The 17676-nt window shown below is 40.2% G+C and overlaps 1 protein-coding gene across 4 annotated transcripts in view; it reads right to left on the bottom strand.

Moving 5' to 3' along the window:
• Nucleotides 1–17676, bottom strand: part of CDC14A (cell division cycle 14A) — a 55453-nt gene that overhangs the window by 14141 nt on the left and 23636 nt on the right. For all 4 annotated transcript variants that reach the window (XR_009557871.1, XM_035121741.2, XM_035121739.2 and 1 more), the window contains exons 6-10: nt 11796–11862; nt 10113–10175; nt 7825–7912; nt 5448–5678; nt 3706–3844 (exon numbers count right to left, since the gene is read on the bottom strand). Coding sequence is in view for 3 of the 4 variants with exons in the window: in XM_035121741.2 (XP_034977632.2) it covers nt 3706–3844; nt 5448–5678; nt 7825–7912; nt 10113–10175; nt 11796–11862 (588 nt within the window). In the remaining variant the exon portion in view is untranslated. The remainder of the gene's footprint in view (nt 1–3705; nt 3845–5447; nt 5679–7824; nt 7913–10112; nt 10176–11795; nt 11863–17676) is intronic.

Raw genomic sequence — 17676 nt, 5'->3', positions numbered from 1 at the left:
AAAAGATGCATCCTGAAGCGGATGTAACATGACATATGCCTGTACTGCATTGTTGTTGTTGTTGTTGTTGTTGTTGTTGTTGTTGTTGTTTAGTCGTTTAGTCGTGTCCGACTCTTCGTGACCCCAACAAAATTGTAAAAAAAAATTAAAAAATTGTTGTGTCATTAAAAGTTCATTAAAAAAACCTTTTAAATGTTTTCATGAAATGAACTAATGAAAATATAAATATGGTAAACTGATGCACATATAAACAGGATGCATCTAAAAAAAGTAGTTACTTTGTGTGGCCATTGCCTTTTCCTTCATTTATGAAAAATAATGTAGCTGCGTGTTCCTGTCCCCCCCCCAACTTTTACTGATTTTCCCCACAAGCAATTTTTTTCCTCTGCAGTTTTGCTTAGTAGAACGTAGTGTGACAACTCTGGAAGTGAGCCAAAAGAAATAGCATTATCCACAAACTTTGACTCAGAGAAAAGCTCCCACAGGGAGGTTACATAACTGGTGAATAGGTCAGGATTAGAAAGATGGGGCGGGGGGGAGTATTTCTGCTTAGAGTGAGGAAGTTGATATCCAGTATAATTAAGTGTGATCTGAGATTATACTGCTGATGAGGAAAGCCATTAACTCTTGAAATAACATGCTGGGAATCTGTGTCACATATAAATAAAGATGAAGAGGTGAAATATATGTTATATTGAGGAATACAATGAAGAACCTTTTGTTTCTCCTTTAGATTATCTTATTCATACATTGCAAAGTGCATGTGAACAACTGTTTACAATGATTTCCCAGCATTTATTTGTTAGGAGGCTAACTGCCCAGAAAGAACACTTGGAGTATTTTGGGTAGGGCAACTGAAAACACAATCTAAAAGAATAAAGGTTGCACAGTTCAAGTCCCTTTGCATCATTCACTGTTGTTTTATGATGTTTGTTCCAGATAGTTATTTGCGTTAAAGCATTAAAAAACTGAACTTTCTTTTATAAAAGAAAAGCTCCCTGAAAACAGCCAAAATTCCAACCATGAATCATCTCTCTGTGGGAAAGCAACTTTTGTTCATCTCTGGCATTTAAACTTGCGACCTTTAGCGAAGAGGATAAACTCTGAAACCTCCTTCTCAGCCGATTTGCCAATGTTCATGTGGTCATTTTCAGATGTTAAAACGCCTACGTTTTGTCTTGCTAATATCAATATGCCCTCAGCTTTCCTAGCTCTGCACCTTTCAGTAACCAGGCATAAATCAGAGGTGGGATTAATCCTGTAAGATAACTGGATACCACCACATAAAAATATCTAGCACTTTCTGCTTAATTACTTTTGGGCTGTAAATAGCGACTTATTCCCAGGGGAAATGGCCATAAAAATGCTGGTGAACTTTTCTCAACTAAAGGGCTGCTTCATCCCCTCATGGGCAAACTTCTGGGGCCACATACCAGTGATATGTGGGGCCAGATGTAAAGGTGGGCAAGCAATGGATGTGACTCTTTCCTTTGTACAGTAAGTTACTTTCCAGCCATGTGAAAGTTGGAGGTTGGACTACCGAAGTCTCCTTCCTCCTTTCTGGGCAAGCAAGGGAAATTATCACAGTTCAAGGACACATTCCAGCCAGGCAAATGTACCGGGGGCAAGAGAAGAGTCCAGAGGGCCAAACAGAGAGGGTCAAGGAAGGGCCACACTTGGCCTGGGGTCCCCCACCATCACATTAAGCTTCATCTTGCAAATGAGTGCCTAGCTAATGTAGGGGGCCTATATATGCATGAGTCAAGTGAAGCAGATTCAAGACAAGACTAAGATAATTGTCAAAGGTTCCATGAATTGGGGGAGGGAATGAAAAGTCCTCTTGTGGCTAATCAGTCATTGTAACAAGGTTACACAGACTAGGAATGGGAGGCAATGCCATTACATCTTCCAATTGTGCTGTCTGTGCAAGCCAGATGGAATGGTACCCCCTTCTCCTCCCTCCACGTGCTGTTCTGTCCCAACCCCACAGATCCAATTTCAGGGGGTATATGGGGAGGGGAGGGAGGGAGCCCCATGGAGCAAGCAGAAGTTGTTCTGCAGCGCTTAAGCTGATGAAGCTAGTTAGGCGAGTCCCACCCCAGATGTATGGGGCAACAGGGCAAGAGACTCGTCATAGAGGACAAGTTCAGATTGTTTCTCAACTTTAAGCTAGAGCGAGTGAGAGAGGGGCTTCAGGTGACTGTGCCACCCCCCAGAAATGCAACCTCATTGCCACTGATACCACAGAGAAGGGGAAGAAGAAGAAGAAGAAGAAGAAGAAGAAGAAGAAGAAGAAGAAGAAGAAGAAGAAGAAGAAGAAGAAGAAGAAGAAGAAGAGTAGTTTGGATTTGATATCCCACTTTATCACTACCCTAAGGAGTCTCAAAGCAGCTAACATTCTCCATCCTCCCGCACAACAAACATTCTGTGAGGTAATACTTTTTTTTTTTTTAAAGAAAAGATAGCTTCGTGTTAACATTTATCCTTGGGTGATGCATTGCAGTGTGTGTGTGTGTGTGTGTGTGTGTGTGTGTGTGTTTTAGCATTTGTGGGTTTCATGAGTAATGTGACATGTACAGTGGTGCCTCGACTTACAAATTTAATCCGTTCCGAAGGCACCTTCGTAAGTCGAAAAATTCGTGAGTCGAAAAACGCCATTGGAAATGCGATTTCCCATAGGAATGCATTGAAAACGGAAAAAATCGTAAGTCGAAGCAACCCTAACTAAAAATTCGTAAGTCGAAAAATCCCTATCTAAAACCGCCGCGGTTTTCCCCTGGATGTCGAGACATTCGTAAGCATTACCCCCATTTGTAAGTCGAAAAATTCGGTTGTCGAAAAATTCGTAAGTCAAGGTACCACTGTATGTGTGAGCGATAAATACAATGATGGAGAATGTGTGGCATGGAATCAGAAGCTTGCCTTTTGCTGACACATTTCCCTGACCAGCTACAATATTTAGCGCCATTACCAAATGCATCACTATCACAACTACAAATCCCATAAGACAACTCAGATGGCCAATCTATCATCTTAAGTGGGCAGCCCTACTACTTCTTGTGCTTGTTTTTCTATGGGTACTACGGCTTGAATGAATCCAGAAAATATATTGTAGATCTTTCCTCCCTCTTCAAGAACAGGTAGGAGAAAAGAGCCAGTATTCGTCTTTGAAAGAAGTTACGTACATTCACGACAGAATTGTAAGTACATCCTGATACTTTAATTCATATGAATTGTAGAGTTGGAAGGGACCATGAGGATCATCTAGTCCAACCCCCTGCAATGCATGAATCTTTTGCCCAATGTGGGACTCGAACCCATGACCCTGAGATTAAGAGTCTCATGTTCTACCGACTGAGCTGTCTGCAGTTATCAACAAAGATATCACATTACAAATGCACACAAAATACTGACTCACTATGCTCAGCCAAAAAGTCACGCAGGAGGATTAAGCTACTTTACAACTTCTTAACCCATGCCCTGAAGCTACAATAGCCATCATACTCTGCATAACACAATAAATTGGAGCTGTAATAAATTAGAGTACAGACTAGGAATCATCCTCGCAATTTCAGCCGAGAGAATTCTAAGAAAGTCACTGAATAATCTGGCATTCATGCAGCAGACTTGCTAAGCTCTACAGAGAGGGTAAAGTGTCTGGTGTGGAACAGCAAATTATATGATTAACAGAGGTGTCATACTTACTCTTCAAGGAAGTGCTGCTGGGGTCCAATAATAGAACCTGGCCTGCACATTCGTATCCAGGCAATGGCTTCAGAATGTGTGAATCTATAGTGCTTCATTATATAACAGGCTATCAGTGTTCCTGTTCTTCCTAGCCCAGCTACAGTAAGAACATGGAGGGGAGGGGAAGAGACATAAATTGATATTAGTTACAGAACCACACATGTTTAAGAATACTGGCGAATTCCTCTAAATGTGTGATATTTCAAAAAACCTGTTTCCTTGTACCATGTGCTAATATTTTACAAAAGAACCTTACTGATGTCTATTTTAAACATCATGAATCCATCGTAGTATAAACATCCTGCTAGATCCCACAGAGCCCTGCTAATTCCTGTCTTAACCTCCACTGCCCTTTCTATTCCTGCTCTGGGTAAATCTACTGAACAAAGGTATACTGCTTTGCTGCGCAAGTCAAACTGAAGGTGTATGCAAAAAGTGAAACTATATGTGAAGTTTGCCACAGAGGCGTCACACGAAAAGGTCAAGCTCTCCCTTCCCTTTTAATGTGAAAGATCATTTACATGGTGTGAAGATTTCAGGACATAGGAGTATTTCTGTCGTACATCATTAGCTGCCACTGCTGCGGCTGCTCATAGCTCAAGGATGCCACAATACAGGGTGACACTGAATCTGCATTTATTCTGCTACCTTTCTGATTCATTCTCAGTGTAGCTCCATCTGAAGCATTATTATTTTTTAAAAAAAATACATGGTTTATTAGAGTTGCTCTTTTCCCCACCCCACCCCACCCCAAACATGTTTAGTGCAAGATTTACTAGGATTTAAGCACCTAATGAAAAAGCCACCAACACAGTTGATCCTCATCTCCCCAGCTAACAGTTCATGATTTCCTGGGGGAACATTTTTATCCAGAATGTGTTTTTTAGGGTTGTGAATTCAGGATCATGAGAGTCACATAGGCACAAGCTGCAATGAAGAAGCCAAGGTAAACTTCAGCCAACAGAGCACTGCAACAATTGGTGTCCAATGCTGTTACCTCTCCGGGTTCTTTCATTAGCATAGTACATGGCTCCTGTGAAATGTCTTTTATTAGTTTTAACCCTGGTCAGCCTGAGAGGCCAAGACTGAAATAGTTTTGTTCTGGAACTGTCTGTTCTAGTTCAAAAGAAGCACTGATATTTTTCTTTCAGAAGACAGTAGGGAAAATGAATCTCTAGGATGGTTGTGGACCCAAGAACAGAAGCTGATTGGCTTTTTAAAAGAAAATGAACAAAAGCCAAAAGCCAAAAAAGCACCTTGCCCTCTGCTTTCAGAGGAAAGGGCAACACTATACTTTTAACATTCCTGCTTTCCAAATAAAAATTGTTTCAGTCGAGCAGAGCACAGCACACCATAGACAAATGGCGGAATTCATCACTGCTATCCCAACAGCATAAGAACAGTAATTTCTATGTCTACAAGATAATTTTTAAAAAATACTGAAGAGACACACTTCACTAAAAAGAGAGGCAACAGCAACACTCAGTGGAATAAAATAGGGTCTGCATTAAAAACAGCAGGAGCCATTATGAAATTTCTGCTCTAAATCAGTCTAAGCTTTTCGTAATCTAGACTATTTTACCCAATGCAGCATTTTTTCAATTAAGATGTGAGGATGCTAGCTTCAAACCTGATGATTTATTCCTCTTCATGCCAGAATACAGTACCACTGAACTGCTTTTCTTTTTTGAAGAACTCACCTTTACAATGCACAGCTATGGCACCTTCTGCTTCCTCAGAGATGGTCAAGAACTGTTGCAATATACTGTCACTCGGCGTGCTTCCGTCTATGAAGAATAGGTCGTAGTGGTCAAACCCACCATCTGTGAAACGCTTTGCCTCATAAATCTTCTTGTTGAGTCTTATGACAGTTGTTATGTTGTGTTTCCTGAAATATGGGAAATAGGCTTCCGGTGCATGGAGAGGGTAGCCTGTAACAGGAAGAGCGGGAATGCCTGGCTGTTTGTATACGACCTTCAAAAACTTCCTAGTGGTACAGACAACAACTACAACACCAGACTTTAAACACTTATTGTTTAAAAAGGAACGTTACTAATGTAATCAACATACTGTAAAAAGAAAGCAAACGTTACTAAGAAAATCTGTGCAAGTATACAAAGTTGAGTGGCCTAAAATTGTAGTCAATAAACTTTCAGTCACAGAACCTTAGTTTGCACAACGCATTAAGCCAAATATAGCTTAGTGAGACTGTGCAAATGTTCACTGCTTTGGTCTTTCCTTGGAGATAGATATACATAAATAGATATAGATATATAGATATAATCTGCTGTGTTGCCATAGTCAAGGTTGCCCTAGCATGTTGGTGTTTATGCAGTCTCTCCTTACTATGAGGTGTAGCCATGACCAAATCTTGGTTTATAGCTAATGGTTGGTGTGGAGACAGCCACAAGTCTTTGCTCAGATGTCATGCAAAGCCAAACTTTGGCTTATCTTCATGAAGCAGAAAATGCCATATATTCCTGGGAGCCTGCACAGTATTGCTAAGCCTGTAACAGTGACATGTGAACAAGTAACAAACTAATGATATTAGCTAACGTTGCAAGAAGCTGAGCGACCAACAAGGTAGAAGAAGCATGAGTGGAAAAACCCCTTCTTCATTTAGATGTAGACCAGAATGCAGCATTCTTGCATCTTCCTCATCACCATGAAAATGACTTGATTAAAACAAGCATTAACACAAAACTCTCCAGGTGTCTGTATATTAGAGTGGAACATTTACAGCTGTTCTACTCTAATATATAATTCCCTCAGCTAACTACCGGTATGTACAGCAAGTCAGCAACACATTGAAATATGCATGCTCTTCCTTTCTATGCTGCCCCCCACAGTTTTCTTTTTATATAGCTTTTGAAGATATGTTTAATAGTTCAGTAGCTACCAAACTGATAAGAGCTATGGCTCGTTTAAAGAAGGTAGAAAAATTTAAGGCTAGATACAAGAGTCTGAGATACAAGAAGATCCTAGGACAATTCTTAATAGCAAGATGTTCCCTGTGCTTAAATCGGGCATCAAAAGGAAAATGATTTACAAAAAAAGTGCCCAACCACTGGAATTTGGATTTGATTTTTTTATTTTTATTTTTGCTTTTAGGAATAAAACATTCATTTTGAATAGAATAGAAAATTAGCATATTGGTCTAAAAGAAGTAAGTATTATTTTAGCCAATACAGTATCTAAAACAGGGAATAATGTCACCTTATGGGTTTTACTCTAGATTAGAATCATAGGGTATGTATTCAGTCCTCAGTCTGCAACACTGTGTGCCTGGACTCCAACTGGCAGAGACCTCATAGGAAGGCAGATCATTCTACCGCAGAATCTGCCTCATTGGCAATACAGAATTCATATTTTATGTAGCATGTTCAAACATAACCTTATGAATCCTTACAACTATCTAAGACCATTATCTAGGTATTATAGGTGCTGGGCTAGTCCGAGCTTCATTTTCAACTCTTATGTTTAATAGTCCTCATAGGCAGTGCCTGTCTTCTCCCCAGATGTTAGCTTTGTAGGTCATTTTAATTAAACTTATAGTTCATGCAAATTGCCAGTTTTAAGAATGAAAGAAGGAAGGTTCATCGTCTTCCCCTCTTATAAGCTATTTTCATCTAAAGATAATTATAATTTTTTTAAAAAATGCAGAAATGAAACAATGTTCATTTGACCTTTATGGGTACTTCCAGACAACTCAAATGAGTCTCTGGCAACAGGTTGACTTTTTAAAAAACGCATTTGATCTTTCACAGAAAAGGTTAAACAAGGAGGGTCAATACTGATGCTAATGGCAGCATGTAGATGCTGTAAAAAGCTTGTGAACATGAGCTTACATTAATCACCCCTTTGGAAGCATGCTTGAAGCTTTGTAACACAGCCACACAACTATTGTTTCCACAAATACCGGTAGCATGGTCTTATCCAAAGGGGTGCATACAACGTTCCAGTGGATACAGCAAGGTCTCAAAGTCTACTTTTCACACATGTGGATGGATCTCGGTCAATTTACTAGTCATGCAAAATACACACAATTCTACAAAAAAGACAGGGAAAAACAGATACCATTTTCAATCTTGGTCTTTGGATGTGGTCCACTAAATGCCAAAAATTTTCCCGGGACGATCCAGTTGAAGTCACCATTTTCAACTCGCTAGTGAAAACAAAAGCAGAGACTTAGAAAAATATATATCTTCACAATAGTTTTCGAACAACACCCTCTTCTGCAAAGCTTTTGCAAAGACATTCGTTGTCTGCTCATAAGAGAGAGCTGTACATGTTGACATTGTACAATTTACCTGCTTGCAAAATCTACTTAGAAAGATTTGTCAGTTTGCTCAAATTCTGCCCAAAGCACTTCTTCTAGGACCAAAGAAGTGTCTCAATCTGTTTTCCTCCAGTGACTAATCGCCAGTTAAGAGCGGCAATGGAAGTCTGTGACATGATTAAGACTTTCAAAACTAATCTTTAAGGGAAGACAAATTAAGGCCAATTAGCTTTGTTGTTTTTTAAAATGTGGTAAATACAAGCTTCTTGCCAACTATCACTTTCATGCTTCATCCTCTTATTATGCCAAGCGTGAAGCAGAGGTGTGTGTCAGCTGAAGTCATCAGGTACCCGGTAGGATACAAATGGAACCACCATGTTGGATACCATCCATCCCCAATAGCTTCCATTTTAAATCTAGATGTTGAGAGTACCACAATAATGTATTAAAGCCACTTCATGTTCCTTTTTAAAGTGCACACTTAATAAAACCTTAACGCACTATGCAGGTATACTTGTAACAGAGCCAGGGTTGGCTGTGATAGTTCACTGCTGTGTATTTTGTAAAACACTCCTCTATTTTACATACACACAAACAGAATTCCAAGGTCATCAATAAGCCTAGGCATAGTTAATTGGGTGCAGATGGCAGATTTAATGGCAGGGAATAGCAGGGTCCAGGATCCAAGGAACTGCATGCGGAACTAGGTTCATGAGCCCACTCTGGCTTTAAGGCTTGCTTTCTAGCAGCTGCAAGCACCTATGCAGCATAGCAAGCTATTTTTGAAAGAGAGGGTGTCATAGGGCATGAGAGATAAAAAGAATTCCAGAATTCAACTAGGTGTGTCCAAGCCCCCTCTTGTAAGACCTTAAGCAGTTCTTTTGTTTTTGTTTTATTATGTATTTTTGTATTCTCATTTTTTGTTTTCCTGTTGTTAACCGCCCTGGGATCTTCGGCTGAAGAAAGGCATACACATTTTATAATTATTATTATTATTAATTCTTTGGATCCTGGCCAGTGTGTTTGCTTAGATACAGTGTGAAGCTAAATCTCTGTAAGCATTAAAAATAAGTGACACTGTCATTCTTAGCAATTTGTATAAGTTGAGATGAAAAGAAGGCAGCAAATTTTAAATGAAAAAGATTATATAGAAAAGACTCAAAATTAATTTTTTTGAAGGACAAGAGGTGCTACTTCTGGAAGCATCAGGTTTTAAAAACAACTTAACCCCAAAGTTAATATTTAACAATTAGTGCAAGCATTTCACAGTGCATCCATTGGTTAATCCACCTACCTACTCTTCCTGTTGGAAAAACTTGACCAGACATGTTCTAAATACACATTGTCAAGTACTCTCTTCAAACAACAATGTTTCAGACTTAGAACACATAAAATACTGTGCAAGGCAAATAGAAGTGGCATTACTTGCCCAGTAAAATGATGCAGCAGTAAACTTGAGGCATGCAATAGCCATTACTCAGACTCCACAAGCTAAAAACCAGGTAGACATAAATAGCACTTAACACTGGTCAACTACCCTAAGAATACATTTCTCTCTTTGGACTAAGTGAACAAGAGAAATTGAGAGGAGAAGGAGCTCTACCCCCCTCACTTCTCTTATATTGAGAACTCATTTTTTAAAAGGATGGCATTTGCACAGTAACATGCAATACAGATCCCCTAATCACATTATAGGTGGATCATGCCATGGTGCCCAGCAGCCTTTCACTCCTTTGTATTTGCTCTTTTACCAAAAAGAAACTGGAAGGTAGCTGGGAAAGAAAGCAGCAATTGAAGAGATTGATATGCTATACGTGATATGTGATTTGGAATTTATAGTGGAAAGTTGTATATATTAACAGTATTGTGTTATATTTATTTAGTATGATTTAAATTTGATGTATGTTTTAATTCGAATCTTAATAAAGTTTATTGGGGGAAAAAAGAAAGAAAGCAGCAATGCACCAATTATGTGGCATCTACAATTTAGGAAATGTTCAAGTTTCGCTGCAAAGCAGAACTAGGTGTGCTTAATAAGTGTATGTTGAAACTCAGGGAAACTATTCAGTTCAGAAGACGCACAAACCTCATAATGCTCGTACTCATCTGCATCAAATGTCTTGAAGTCGATAAATCCATGCTGTAAGGCCTAGAAAGCAAAAAATGTCAAGTTCACAGGCTACCATCCAAAGGACATTTTGAACCATTTAAATCTGAATGAGCACCAAGCTGGTCAAATATATGGGACAAAAGGAATGCAGTTTTCATAGGAATTTTTCTTGGTTTTTTTAGGAGTCTTCCTTATCCCCTCTATAACTTGCCTTAGCTACTGAACCTTTAAACTATAGCAATTAGGTAAAACAGATTTATCTCTGGGGTTCAAATAGTAAAGCAAGAAATGAAAATATGTGTCTATGCATTTGATGCATCTCTAAGGACACTAATCGGAATAATCAATTGTACCCATATTCCCAATTTTGTTGAGCTGCAATATACTTTCTGGTTGTAAGACATACCATACTATCCAAACGATCTGGAATTAATCTACATGAACTGTAGATAGCATTGTTGAAAACTTTCTGTTCCTGATACTAATACAGTGGTACCTCAGTTTAAGAACAGTCTTGTTAACAAACTATTCGGTTTACGAACTCCGCAAAACTGGAAGGAGTGTCCCGGTTTGCGAACTTTACCTCAGTCTAAGAATGGTGGAAGGGCACTGGCTGCGGGAAGCCTCATTAGGGAAAGCGTTCCTCGGTTTGAGAACTGTTTCGGTTTAAGAACGGACTTCCGGAACGGATTAAGTTCGTAAACCACGGTACCACTGTACATAAATTAAATATCTAGCAATTTATTTTCAAAAGAACAAATACAAATTAAATAGTTCAGTCAAAAATCAAAATCATTGGGGCCCTATCCTTGGAGAGACAGCTGAAAGTATGCTGAATGTGTGGTATATATTAAAAGCTTAAATGCAGGGAGCAATCCTAACTCAAGTCAAGAGAGCACTGGGGCTGAAGGAAGTTGTGGAGCCACCACTGTATATAAAGCCCTGCCACTCATGCCATCCCAAGCAGTGGTGGTTGTGATGCGGCAGTTATTTTATCTAAAAAAGGATAACAGTTCTGATGTAAACGCCCCCCGCCCCCGAAACTGACTTCCTGGGGAGTTGCTGGGAGGGAAGGGAGGAAGGAAGCAAAAACCTGAGACACATGTCCTGCTACACAGTCATGTGTATGAATGCCACATTTAATGTCAGGGTGGGTTAATATAGCAGCTGATAATATAGCAGGGCTAGCTGACATAGCAGCTTTGTCGCTTTGTCCAATGAGGGCATCCACTATAGGGCACTACAAAAAAAATCTGCTAAAACTGAATAGTACACCCGTCAGCAGTTCAGAGCTCTGGTGAAGGACCCAAGTCTTACTCTAGGGCCCAGCTTCTGCCAACCTAGCAGTTTGAAAGCACACCAGTGCAAGAAGATAAAGAGATACCACTGCGGTGGGAAGGTAAACGGTGTTTCCGTGCACTCTGGTTTCTGTCACGGTGCTCCACTGCACCAGAAGCTGCTTAGTTATGCTGGCCACATGACCCGGAAAGCTGTCTGCGGACAAATGCCAGCTCCCTCGGCCTGAAGCAAGATGAGCGCCACACCCCATAGTCGCCTTTGACTGGACTTAACCATCCAGGGGGTCCTTTACCTTTTACCTTTTTACCTGCATGTGCCTAAGGATATGATTTCTCTTTCAAATGCATTTTGTGACGTTACCTTTTTTATTCCTTGTAGACAATCCAGAATAGTTAGATTATATGTACTGTTCCCAAATGAGGCATCCCTACGAAAAGAGAAATATTAGCATATTCCAGATAAATACAAAAACATCTACCTATCATACCCAATTTTAGTAGATGGCAAAATTTTAAATTTCTGAAATTTGAACCTCAGCATGAAGGTTACACATGATAACACTTCTACACACAATTCTCCTCAATTTATTGATGGTAAGTTCATCTAAAATGTTAATAGGATGAACTCAAATGGAAAGTAATTGTTTTTTATTATTGATTATTAGCTACATGTATACTTTGTATACCATGTATACAAGGAAGCATACATGTTTCTCCTGCCTCGCATTCAACTTTACCGTAACAACAACCCTATGAGGTAGGCCAGCCTGAGAGATAGAGACTGGCCAAAGGTCATCCAGTGAGCTTCATGGTAGAGTGGGGATATGAACCTTGGTCCCCTGGCCTCAGTCCAGCACTTTAGTCATTGCACTTCTGGCTACTTAAAATATAATTCACGCTTCTGGAATTAGTCCTACAGCTGCCTTTCAAGTGTATTTTGCTGCTCGTATTTTAAATCACAGTTCCCTCCAGAGACTCAATGGAACATGGCACAAAAGAAAGCTTAAGGCAGAAAGAAGAGAAGGCAAATGATGCTCCACCAAACCAGCTTTTCAGACTATGAAGCCTTACACATATATGAGATTACTCAAAATCGGGACTATACATAGCACACAGGACTAGTATTTTAAATTACAATTAATTAAGATGATAGTTCTCTGCTTCTCTATGTATACTTCACCACTCCTCAGCATTTAAAATACTTATGCAAAAAAAAAGTCGGGGGGGGGGGGAGTATAACACCAAAGACAAAAGTGGAGCATAAAAATAATTTCAAACAATATCTTCCTAAATGTTTGGCAATTCTACTTGAAATGGATACTCCACAGACTTTGTTTGGATTATTTTCCCCTCATTTAAATGGATATTAATAAATCTAGGGTGGTCATTGCAACTGGGAAATTAGAACTACAATGTAGATAGCAGTTTTGGCTGTGCTTCACCGGATCAGTACAAATAGCTGGGAGAAAAATTCACTTTCAGCTCTAATTTCAATACTCTGCAGTTTTCCATTATAAGTATTCTTTGATTTGTCTGAATGTGCACCCACACCCCTGACCTCCCAGAGGGCTATTTGAATCTTCTCCCTGACGCACACACATTACTAACTGCTACAAAAGAAGCAGCGATAGGAACCAAGTTAAAGAGAAACTTTGCCCGTGCACTGCAAAATGATCTTTCATCCACTGACAATACTATTTAATGAGTTTTTGTAATGCTGTATTTAGAATATGTATGGCATTTATCAGGAAAGCCTATTCACAGAAGCAGCAGAAGCAAGACTTTTGCTAATGCACCATATGTTGGCTACTTAAACTTAGTCCGTACATAATGCTTGCCTGAAACGTTTGCGTGGGAAAAGTCAAACTGACGACATGACCTCCTGAGCTTTGAGAATCCAAATCTAAATATAGATTCCTGTTTAATCATTCATCATTCAGCAACGCTTTACTGTGTTTTGGACAGTCTAGCCAGGGCTAGTTAAAGAAGAAGAAAAGGCTAGATATTTGCTAAGAAACCAGTATTAGTCTGAAAGCCTATTACTACTACTACTACTACTACTACTACTGGTACTAACGTACAAAGAACCTAACATTTTCTAAGACAGGGATGGTCTGTAAAAGATTATCTAACAGATACAATAACAAATGGAAAAAAGGATGGTGGGGGAAAGGAAGGCAAGTATTGGAGCAACTGCTTATTCACTCCAATTAAATTAACAGGCCTTAAGTTATACATGGACATTGATTTCAATAGGCCTACTCTCAGGGCCGGATTTAGGTTTGAGGAGGCCCTGAGCTACTGAAGGTAATGGGGCCCTTTATATGCCCAGCTGTCCTTTGTCAACAACAAATTGTCACTGTTTTTTGTGTTGAATATATGCTATATATGGTAATTTATGGACCTAATAGGTATCTAAAACCATTTGCATATAACAAAATAGGAGCCAACACAACACAAAACACCGTTGCTGTATGTAGGTTTTATGTAGAGTGAGGCCCTAAGCTATAGCTTGTTTAGCTTATACGTAAATCTGGCACTGCCTACTCTGAGTAAATGTTAGTTGATTGCAACTCGGGGGGGGGGGGCAGTCTTCCAGAGTGGCTGTTGGTGCCTTGGCTGGTGGCAGAAGCCAAAGTATGCCTCCCTTTGGTTTAGCAGTCCTAGGGCAAGTGGCAGCTAAAGGAGTGTGTTTGTTCTTTGTGGATTGGGGAATAAGGAAATTTCCTGGAACACATTCTCTGGCCGATGGACAGGCTTATGTTTTGCCCTTTAGTTGCCATAATACGGCTAAGGCAAGCAATGCTAAAAGAATTAAGTATTTTAACCACATTAGCTATTGGAGGATGTTGTAAAGGTAGCTTCAAGGGAACCTGCCTTTGCAGTAGGCAATAACTGGATGTTTAATGCAAAATCTGAATGCCAGATGTGCAAGGAATCCCATATGTGTAAAGGCAGCTGTAATTACTCTCAAGAAGGAAAAGCATAACATGCACATTCTCTGCAAGGCCGACGTAAAAGCGTTACTTGATTAATCACCAGTTTTAATCAGATCTGCTTATGAATAATACAACTCTCTCGGGGGAGGGTTTGGCTGTGTTCAGACAATCATGTATCAGCTTCTTAAGCTGCTATATAAAGGATTCTAACAACCATCAAGTCAGCTGTCTTGGCAGGAAATGCCCTGTCCTGGACATGGTCAATTGATCTGCTCCTGAATCTGATGGGATTTGGAGGCAAAGGGTGCTTCCAGGAATGGTCTGCTCTTTATCAAGGGCAAGACTGCCAGAACCACCAGGAACATCAGCAGGAAGTTGCTGCTATTATAGACAACCAGATTAATTTATAATTATTATTATTTACACTCAGGCCTTTATACAATAAAGCCACAAAGCAACTTGATAATCATTTGTCAATTGTCCCAAAACCATTTCTTGAAAGTATGCCATCCTATTAATCAATTGATTTTTTTAAAAGATACAATTGATTTTCCCCCTTTTTCTTTTTTTACTAAACATGGCAGTTCTAGGGCCAAAGCTGAGCCTTCTCGGGTACCAGTTTCCAGATCTGCAACAACGTTGACCTTGAAATAAAACCCTGGATAGGTAATTTGTGTTTTAACCTGTTTTTCTAGTTTATTGCTGGTTTTAATATTTTGATTTGTTTAATATTCTTGCTGTTGTTAGTAAATTTATCTTTTTATAAACCGCTACATTTAAGAGGTGTATAAAGTTTATGAAACAACCCAAACAATAGTTATTCAACGTGAACCGTCAACTTGAATACCCCTCACATCACATTCAGCACAAGTGTGTGCGAAAGAGAATACCTTCGCCGCTGCTGTTTGCTCACTACAGTGGTACCTCGGTTTATGAACACAATTGGTTCCGGAAGTCTGTTCATAAACTGAAGCGTTCATAAACTGAAACGAACTTTCTCATTGAACGCAATGGAAAGTGGATGGATCTGTTCTAGACAGTCTGCGGAGTACTTAAACTGAAGCATTCATAAACTGAAGCGAACTTTCCCATTGAAAGTAATGGAAAGTGGAATAGATTAATCCGTTCCAGACAGGTCCGCGTACTGAAGCGTACTTAACCCGAAGCATGGGTGTAATTGGTTCCGGAAGTCTGTTTATAAACTGAAGCATTCATAAACTGAAGCGAACTTTCCTATTGAAAGTAATGGAAAGTGAATTAATCCGTTCCAGATGGATCTGCGGCGTTCATAAACCGAAAATTCGTAAACCGAGGTGTTCATAAACCGAGGTTTCACTGTATCATGTTTTTGCTCTTCCGCTTACTGTAATTGCATGGTCCACTCAGTTCAGCATCCTGAGGACCTGCCAGCTTTCACTGAAAAAGCAAGTTTCTGGGGCTTATAATTGCCAAGACAGGCAATGGCTGGAGAAATATCACACACCAACGGATAGGGTAAGAACAGTCTCCTGTTTTCTATTAGTAGGGGTGGGAAACAGACCCATGTGCATTTTCAAGGTTTAAAACCCAGCAGAATCCAGCTTCTCTTGGCATACGATGTATCATCCTTGGTGCCGAATTTCAGCTTTAGAGAACAGTATATACAGAGGCCCTAGCCCCAGGAAGACTGGTATATTATGGCAACCGTGCTCCCGTAAGCACAAGCTTTGACTCTACTAAGATTGCTGCAGATTCTGTGCACAGGGGCAGAAAAGCAAAGTGGGAAAAGGCAATTTTCTTCCTGAAAGCTGTTTTTCTAGAAACCTGGTACCATCTTTACACTTTCTTTCAGCCGTTCCATTCCCACTTGCATGTAAATACTGACTTTATCACTCTGTGTACAATAGCTCTTTATTCACGATGTCTGATAACAAGGCACCTAATACTGCTGCCCAGATACCATATCCATGTTTTATATTGTAGTGAGAGATCTTATCCTTTGTGGGTAAATTCTTATTCCCACTGACAACTTATTCTCCTGAAGAAAGACTGAACATATATTCAAGATTTCAGAAACTATAAACCTGTAAGCCAGTGGGTGGAGAACCTCAGGCCTGGAGTGGGGGGAGCAAGTATGGCAGGGGTCCCCTAACTAAGGCCCGGGGGCCAGATGCGGCCCAATCGCTTTCTAAATCTGGCCCACAGACGGTCCAGGAATCAGCATGTTTTTACATGAGTAGAATGTGTCCTTTTATTTAAAATGCATCTCTGGGTTATTTGTGGGGCCTGCCTGGTGTTTTTACATGAATAGAATGTGTCCTTTCATTTAAAATGCATCTCTGGGTTATTTGTGGGGCATAGGAATTCGTTCATTCCCCCCCCCAAAAAAATAGTCTGCCCCCCCACAAGGTCTGAGGGACAGTGGACCGGCCCCCTGCTGAAAAAGTTTGCTGACCCCAGAAGTATGGCCTGTGGGGCTCTCTCTCTGGCCCCCAGGACTTTCTATAGGCCACACCCGGTTTATTCTTCTTCCTTCTTTCTTTTTGCCTGGCTAGAATGTGTCCTTGAACCCCGAAAATAACTTCTGCTTGCCTCGATGAATACAGTGAGATGTGTGTGTGTAAAAACTAGTCTACTGAATATTAAAAAGGTAGTATTTACATGTACTGCTCCACCCATTTTTGTCTTTGCTCCATCCACCACTGGCATGCAGCCTTGGAAGGGCACGTGGTCCTGTGCTTGAAAAAAGGTTCCCCAGCACTGCTATAAGCTATCATTCACTTGGTATGTACAGTATTTATTTTTCCAGCAACTGGTATTCGGAAGCATACTGTCTCCAAGCGAGGAGCCAAAGCGTGGCCATTGTGGTTAGCAGCTACTGATAGTCTTCTCCTCCCTCAATTTGTCTCGCCCTCTTTTAAACCCATCCCAGTTGGTAGCCAAAACTGCCTCTTGTGGGAGCAAATCCTATAGTTGATGGGCTGTGTGAAAAAAGTGCTTTCTTTTGTCTGTCCCAAATCTTCCAACACTCAGCTTCGTTGGATGTCCCCAAGTTCTAGTGTTAAGAGAAAAGGGGGGAAACTTTTCTCTATCCCGTGTATAATTTTACACCCTTCTGTTGTGTCACCTACTACTTGCCTTTTCTCAAAAGTAAGTACAGTGGTACCTCGGGTTACAGACGCTTCAGGTTACAAATGCTTCAGGTTACAGACTCTGCTAACCCAGAAATAGTACCTCGGGTTAAGAACTTTGCTTCAGGATGAGAACAGAAATCGCACGGTGGCTGCACGGCGGCAGCGGGAGGCCCCATTAGCTAAAGTGGTA

Source organism: Zootoca vivipara, chromosome 7 (genome assembly GCF_963506605.1).
Source record: "Zootoca vivipara chromosome 7, rZooViv1.1, whole genome shotgun sequence".
NCBI classification, from domain to species: domain Eukaryota; kingdom Metazoa; phylum Chordata; class Lepidosauria; order Squamata; family Lacertidae; genus Zootoca; species Zootoca vivipara.
The sequence above is the reverse complement of the archived record's forward strand: the minus strand, read 5'-3'. Positions and strand labels throughout refer to the sequence as shown.